The sequence below is a fragment of the Sciurus vulgaris genome, assembly GCF_902686455.1.
Source record: "Sciurus vulgaris genome assembly, chromosome: 17".
NCBI lineage: Eukaryota > Metazoa > Chordata > Mammalia > Rodentia > Sciuridae > Sciurus > Sciurus vulgaris.
In genome coordinates, this window is record NC_136478.1 from 33,994,366 (window position 1) to 34,002,364 (window position 7,999).

The 7,999-nt window shown below is 44.5% G+C and overlaps 1 protein-coding gene across 1 annotated transcript; it reads left to right on the forward strand.

Moving 5' to 3' along the window:
• The first annotated feature begins 312 nt into the window (after positions 1-312).
• On the forward strand, positions 313-797 carry LOC306647643 (small ribosomal subunit protein eS25). The gene has a single exon (XM_079117174.1). The coding sequence runs from the start codon at positions 371-373 to the stop codon at positions 746-748; it is 378 nt and encodes a 125-aa protein (XP_078973300.1). The 5' UTR covers positions 313-370; the 3' UTR covers positions 749-797.
• Positions 798-7,999: the final 7,202 nt, after the last annotated feature.

Genomic DNA, 7,999 nt, shown 5'->3' on the forward strand with positions numbered 1-7,999 from the left:
TATTTTGTCTGTCTGTCTCTCTCAGAGACTTACTTGACAAGTGTCAGTGACTCCATTTGTACTTTTGATCATAGCACTCAAGAAGAAATGAATGGGAAAGGGCAGAAAATTCTAGAATAATTTTCTAAAATGAGAACAGATTACTGAGTGACAGTCTTCCTTTTAGTAAACCTCAGATGTAGCTTGTGTCACAGGATCTGATATTTGATTTCTGGCCTTGGGGGGCACAATCAGAAGGAAAATAGATCTGCATAATATTTGAGAAAATATTTTTATGCTTCCAACAGCATTCAAGAATTGTGGTGGCCTTTTTTTTTGTCCGACATCTTGACGAGGTTGCAGTAGCTGCCGCTGCTCTCCAGTCTTCGCGATGCCGCCCAAGGATGACAAGAAGAAGAAAGATGCCGGAAAGTCAGCCAAGAAAGACAAGGACCCAGTGAACAAATCTGGGGGCAAAGCCAAAAAGAAGAAGTGGTCCAAAGGAAAAGTTCGGGACAAGCTCAACAATCTAGTCTTGTTTGACAAAGCTACTTACGACAAACTCTGTAAGGAAGTTCCCAACTATAAGCTTATAACCCCAGCTGTCGTCTCAGAGAGACTGAAGATTCGAGGTTCCCTAGCCAGGGCGGCCCTTCAGGAGCTCCTCAGTAAAGGACTTATCAAACTGGTTTCAAAGCACAGAGCTCAAGTAATTTACACCAGAAATACCAAGGGTGGAGATGCCCCTGCTGCTGGTGAAGATGCATGAACAGGTCCAATCAACTGTACATTTGGAAAAATAAAATTTTATTAAAATCAAAAAAAAAAAAAAAAAAAAGAATTGTGGTGGGAGGTGGCCGATAACTGAAGAGGGGACAAAGGTAAGCGTGAGCACTCCCAGCAGTCTCACGTAAGAGATCTGGCAAGATTCTACTTGGCGTTTCCTGTCTGTTCTTGTAGAAGTGCTGTCTTTTACCTTTCAGAAAGCAGACCCTGAAAGCCTTCAGTGCTTCTCAGCTGTTCGGCTGTGCAAAAGCACGACACCAGCGTTCTTCAGAGGGTGCCAGAGGCAGGGAGGCCCGGAAAGAGGAGTTAGTTTTCTAGCACTTTCTCATCAAATGCTTCAGAAAGCGTAGAATCAAGAGAGGATTTCGGATTGCATTATTGTCTCCATCGACAAAACGCAGAAGTAGCTTTATTTCTTTTTAGCTCGTTGAATGAAACTGTGCACAGAGCAAGTAGAGTTCAGTCTTCAGTAAGTAAGTCCCTGAGAGCTGGGACGCCAGAAGTGCTGTTAGGGCCCTGTATTGGGAACTGCAAGAACAACGCTGTCGGGTTGTCCACCCTGGAGGCAGAGGTGACATTTTATATGCATACATACATATATATATATATATACACATATACATATATATATATATGTTTAGTTGTAGATGGTCACAATACCTTTTATTTTTATTTAATTTATTTTTATGTGGTGCTGAGGATCAAACCCAGTGCCTCACTCGTGTGAGGCAAGAGCTCTACCACTGAGTTACAACCTTGGCTCCAGAGGTGACATCTCTTTTTTTTTTTTTTTTAATGCTGGGGATTGAACTCAGGGGCACTCAACCACTGAGCCACCTCCCCAGGAATATTGTTTGTACTTTGTTTAGAGACAGGTTCTCACTGAGTTGCTTAGAGCCTCGCTAAATTGCTGAGGCTGGCTTTGAACTCACGATCCTCCTGCCTCAGCCTCCCCAGTTGCTGGGATTACAGGCATGCTGGCCACCATACTTGGCTAAGAGGTGACATTTCTAAGGCTCATTTTCTTCTTCAGCTTTTCTCTATTGCTTAATTTTTTTTTAACAATGAAAGTGTATCAATTTTATAACCAGGGGTTGGGGAAGCTATTTTGGGGGTGGAGAGTGGGTACTATGTTCACGCAGAGCTGGGTACAGTTCTAGGTTCTGGGGATGCCTCAGTGAACAGAGGGGAAAAGCCCTGTCTCCGGGTGCTGAGAGCCTAACGTTCTGTCTGGCTTCGCTGACCCTCTAGAGAAGGGTCCTGTCATTTCTTACCTACTTCTTCAATTCCCATCAGCTCTGGTCTGGGCTGCTTTTCCCTCCTGTCTGGGATGCCTCCTCCCTCTTCCCCACCTGCCCACCTCATGCGGGCTGCTTCCGCCATTGGCAGCCTGGTCCCCTGGGAGTCATTCCCCACGGCTCCCGCCCTTCACATTGTGCCTGCTCCTCTGTCAGCCCGCACATGGTGCCCCAGTTTCACACACCCTTAGCGGCACTTACAGTGCGGGGCTAGATTGCTGATTTGCTTCTCTCTCCATCTTGAGGACAGGCAGAGACTTCATGTGCGAGACTAACTGCACCTCTGGATTCGGTCAGGTTTCCTAGCACTTGGCAGAGTCTGCAGGTAGACGCACGGTCGATGGGAGGCGGCACACTTCCTCCAAGTTAGGTGCACACTGAGTGACACTGAAGACCAGATGCAAAGAGAACTGAGGACTCCAGCGTCGGAGCCCAGGCACGTGCAAAACATGGTGCGTTAAAGCAGCATTGGGCTTTCTCAATTTTTGTTATATGAGAATCCGTAATTATAAGATGACTCAAAATTTTTATCCAGCACTATCCCCTTTACGAAAGTCTGCTTAGGTTGCCAGTAACATCTTTTCTCTAAGAGTTCTGGAAAGCAAAATGATACTCCATCTCATTTGGAGGGTATTTGGGTTGGACCTTGGGAGACCAGTACTAGAAGAAATGAGGTCAGCCACAGCATTGGGAAGGGAGAAGAGGACAGTTCCTTTTACAGTACAGAATGATGGAATTTCCCTTCAATAATTGAAAGACAGCTAGACATGCCCTGGATTAATTTGATCATGTAGTAATTTAAACTGATTTTGAACCCAGAGACAGTAAAAACTCAGCATGCATAGGAGCCTGTTTCCTGGGCATTTGATACAATTCCCTGCATCAGCTGGGGTCACTGCATTAATCTTTGCATAGATTAGCTTTCTCAAAACTCCTAGTGAGCATACTATCTGACCAGTAGCGTCTCGTGCTTCTTTTGGAATGGTGACGGACTCCAGTTGTTGCTGGACATACACCGCCCCATGCACTTGCCCCTTCCCATCTCCAAAGCCAGGCCAACTGGCATCCGTCGGAGGGCACTCTTTGGTAGTGGACAGGAGTAGTGGAGACTGCATTTCTTCTCCCCTCCATCTGGGGTGGCACATAGAAACTACTGTGCAGCTGCCGTCCAGCCCTGCCTAGTGAGCCAGTTCTGGCAGCGAGCATCGGATCAGGACTCTAGAGTGGAGCCGCCAGGGCGCCTCAGCCACTGTGCAATCTGCAGCTGCCGGGGGTTCCAAGACCCAGGCGTGCGGCTTGCTCTGTCTTCACTTTGATGTAGAGAAGATCCACAGTGATAAATTAGTTGCTAACACATTCCTTTATGCTGCAATACAGTAATTAATTTTCAAATCATGTCATCCAATGTGAATTATTTTTGTAATGATTTTGAATCATGGGCTGTCACTCAGTAACTATGAGCCATGTCTTGTTTTTCTCATTTTCCTCTCGGGTTTGTTTTCTGAAGTCATCCATATTTTCCTGTCATCATGTTGATTTTTCAATCTCAACCATGCAATTAACATGCGCTTGTTAGATGGGAAGCTCAGTGCTAGACACAGTAAAGCACGTAATGGAGCGGCAGCTCCTATTTGTAGGACATGCAGTCTGATGAAATTAAAACACGTACATAAATAACAAGTGGAAGACTGAACATGCTAAGAGGTTTTCCCACTGTAAGTGGACTATCGGTATGAAGAGTGGATTATCCTAATTTGGGGTCCCAGGAGATGAGTCAGGGAGGTTCCAGGGAAGGATGTCTCTTGAGTTGGGGGTTTGAGGTGAGAACTGGTAAGTGGATAACAAACACCTGGAAGAAAAGTGTGGGGAAAGTCGATTGTCCAGGGATCACAAGAAATCACATTTGGCAAGAGAATTGGATTTTTGAAGCGCAGTAAGTCGCAGAGCCTATTAAGATAGACTGAAGCCAAGGGGTCGTGCCAGGATTATGAGCGCTAGAGTAAGGAGTTTAGGATGCTGAGCAGTTACTCTGGCATTTTGGGAAGTAATACTTTTAATAAGATTACTCAGAGACTGGAGGGGGATGGATTAGCGTTCGGGAAGAAGAGCAGGATGGAAGATACGGTGGAGGGATTTCAGCCTTGAAGCCAGCATGGGGCGGGCGTGGCAGCTCAGCCCAGCGGAGAGTCCTGGGGAGGTTCCCGAGTCTTGAGGACTGAGGAAATGAGATATGAGATGACTTCAGGTTTTGATTCAAGATCACTTATAGAAGGGTCGATGCTGGCTAACTCCAGTGTCATCCAACTGTCGGTCGAGGGGAGGCATCTTGGTGGCAGTGACACTAGTGTGGGTCTCTCCTAGAAACCCCCTTGAGGTGAGCACCTTCTCAGTTTTCAGAATGTAACTGTCTCATCTTTAAAACGACTTTGCATTTTTTTCCTGTGGTCTTTCAATTCAAATGACTTCATCCGATAGCTCTGGAATGTTCCATCTCGACAAAGGACCTTCATGGTGCTCACCCAGTGTGTGGTGCCCAACAAAACACGCCCTGCCTCTGCATGACAGTCTGCCCATGTTCAGCCATGTGGACGCTACAGCTTGTCAAAAGCAAAATTCCTCTTTGTCAGCATTTTCTCCAGTTTCTCTTAACTGATTCCATTAGACAAATAACCTAGTATACAATGTTTCCAACATGTCTGAGTGGGACTTGAATGATTTAAAGAGATATATAATATATAGCAGCTTGTACTTTACTTACCTAAATACAGTAAAAATACTATCTTACTCTTCACTTACTTAAATCTGTGGTGCATTAAAGTAACAGGTGGGGCATATTGGCCCATGCCTGTATTCCCAGCAACACGGGAAGCTAAGGCAGGAGGATTGCAAGTTCGAGACCAACCTCAGCAACTTAGTGAGACCCTGTCTCAGAACAAAAATTTAAATGGGCTGGTCATGTTGCTTAGTGGTAAACTGTTTCTGGGTTCAATACCCAGTACCAAAAACCAAAACCAAATGGTATCTACATAGCAGCTAATTGGTGACATAGGTTTTGATTCTTTTATTGATTGAAAGTAACCTGCCTTTTTCTCGTGTGTGCATGCCTGTGACCATGTGTGTCTACAGGAATATGCAGCAGCCATAGGTCATCACTTGTGAGATCAGGGCCTTGTGTTGGAAATGATCGCCCTGCCTCTGAGTCGGGCCTCACTGCACTGCAGGAAGTTAAAGATAATGGTTCTCCATTTCATATTCTCATCAAACAGTCCATTGTAAAACGTTCCTCTTGGACCATAATCCTGCTTCATGAGTCCATCAAAAGTAAGAGCAGATTGAGGGGGCAGAGGATATAGCTCAGTTGGTAGAGTGCTTGCCTAGCATGCCTAAGTTCAATACTGGGTTCAATCCCCAGCACCACCATAAATAAATAAATAAATAAATAAATTCTAAAAAAAGAGTAGATTGATCTAGAACTATCACTGGAGACTGCTTGAAGTAGATACTGCTTGAAACGTCATGTTTTTCTCTGTAGACACACTTTGAAGGTTCATATTTTTCAGTAACAAACTGAATCCAGTTGAATTGGCATCACAATGTGCTCTCCTGTGTATCATCAACAATGGAAACCTTAATCATCTTCATCACCTCTTAAGACTCTAAAACACAGCCAGGTGCCATGGTAAACACCCAATGTCCCACTACTTGGGGGGATTGCCTGAGCCCAGGAGTTTGAGACCAACCTGGGCAACAGTGTGGGAGACCCTATCTCAAAAATCAATCACATCTCATCCAAAATATGTAGAACCTATTCTGTTCTCTTCTATGGAGTTTATGATAAATTTCACCACTAGCTTTTGTACCCTTGATGGTAAATCTCAAAGACTATCTTCATCCTTCCCCATGTTCTCTTAGACTTGATGATAGTCAGCTTTCCATTAGTATGACAAAATACCTGAGATAATCAAATTAAAAAGAGAAAAGGTTTATTTTGGCTCATAGTTTTGGAGGTTTCTGTCCCGGTTCAGGTGATTTCTTTGCTTTTGGTTCCATGGTGAGGCAGCATATCAGGGTGGAAGCATGTGTCAGAGGGTGCTGTCACCTCATGGCAGCCAGGAAGAGAGAGAGAGAGAGAGAGAGAGAGAGAGAGAAGTCAAGGTCCCAATGTTTCTTTCAAAGGCATACTCCTAGTGACAGAGCTCTCCCTCCCACCAGACACCTCTGTTAAAGTTTCCTCTGTCTCCCAATACCACGAAGGCTGGGACCAAACATTTAGCACATGGGCCTTTGGGGGACACTTTTCCAAACCTTTTTTCACACTCCTTTTTCTTTTTCTTTTAAATAAATGTTGCCATTCCTATGTTGTCTCATTCATTTCCTTATTTTTAGGTTCATGAGAATGCACAAAAATGAACAGTCTCTTTCTGCCTAGAATGACAGAATCAGGCACACATCTGAGCCCTCCCTTCCTCTTTTCCTCAGGATTAGATTTGCGGTTTCCGTTCTTCGACAGCATCCCCTGCCCCTGCCCCAGACAACCATCAGCCTGGGAACGGCATCCTTCCCAGCTCTAGGAACTTGAACCAAGGGGGGTGGGGGCTGCCTGGCAGAGAGCCAGCTTTGCATCTGCCCTCACTCTGACCAGCATGAGTTTCCTAGTCCCCTCTCCTTTCCACAAGCTCCTGGTATGGTTCTGTCCAGTCCAGGCACGTTGCCTCCTGCGTGCCAGGCTCCGTGCAAGGTTTCAGGTGAACCCTGCTTCCTTGCCCTGCCCGGCTAAGCAGCAGGCAGACTGTCAGCCTTCTGCACCTGGCCTGGGCCATCAATCCCAGCAGCACTGGATGCTCATGGCTAACTTGGGAGAACTTTCTCTTGAACAGAGACCCATGGAGCACTAGTCACTGAATTTATTTCATGCCTATAGCTTCTAGAGCCCGCAGAGAAATGAATACAGGCCTGATACTCTAAAGCCAGCTCCCACATTGGGTCTGAAAAGAGAAAAGTGATGGGCGCTTGCTTCCTGTCATCTTGGGAAAGCTGGGGCACCTTGATTCTGACCATTTTGTGTGTTTTGTTTCTACCTGGCCCCACACCCACCTCAATGCCACACTCAAGAGTGAAATTATGGTTTTTCTAAGCCAATAAGTGACTAATTTCTCAGCCTAAACACATTTATGTAGGACATAAATTCTCAGAGTGTAAAAGAACACATACTTAAAATAATTACAAATCTCAATCTCCTGGGGTGGGGGTGGGGAACAGTTTCATTTGAACCATTTGTGGGAAGGACTAATTACATCTAGTTAAGTGTTTACATTCATGCAAGATCATTTCGGAAATCATCACTAAAATAAGTAGGTTGAATAATTTGTTGAATACTAATATACCTTTAAAAAGCAGCACTCGAAAAAAAGGTTGTAATCTATTTTGAATGTAGTACAAATTCAGAAAATAGTTTCTTTTTCATGTCCAGAATGGTTTTAATAGGGACAGATTTCATTTGTTATCCATGAATTTAATTATCAAATTCAGCTAATAAATAAAAAGAATACTTTCGTTTCTCCTATAAGCTACATCTGTTTGACCAAATTTAGTCTTAGCTGTGCTCTCACGATGCTTTCTAGCCAACAGTTCATTTCATTCTTTGTGAGCAGCCTTTATTCAGAAGTATATGGAGCTGCTTCTGTGCCGAGACACATATTTAAAATAGTCAAACAATGAAACTTCAGAGCCTGAAGGCAAATATATATTCGTACTTCCTCCTAAACGTAACCTTAATAAACACAGCTTAAGATTTAGCCAAATGCCATCATCTCCATTGCATCTCCATAAAGCCGCCTGGGTTCTGAATTTGTTCAGAGCCTGACAATATATGGTGAAGCAGGGTAGGGGGGCTCCCATCTAAGATTAAACTTTTATTAAGTCTTATTCTCAGCAGC

Coding starts and splice junctions, on each gene's coding strand:
- LOC306647643 (XM_079117174.1), top strand. CDS start 371: ATGCCGCCCAAGGATGACAAGAAGAAGAAAGATGCCGGAAAGTCAGCC.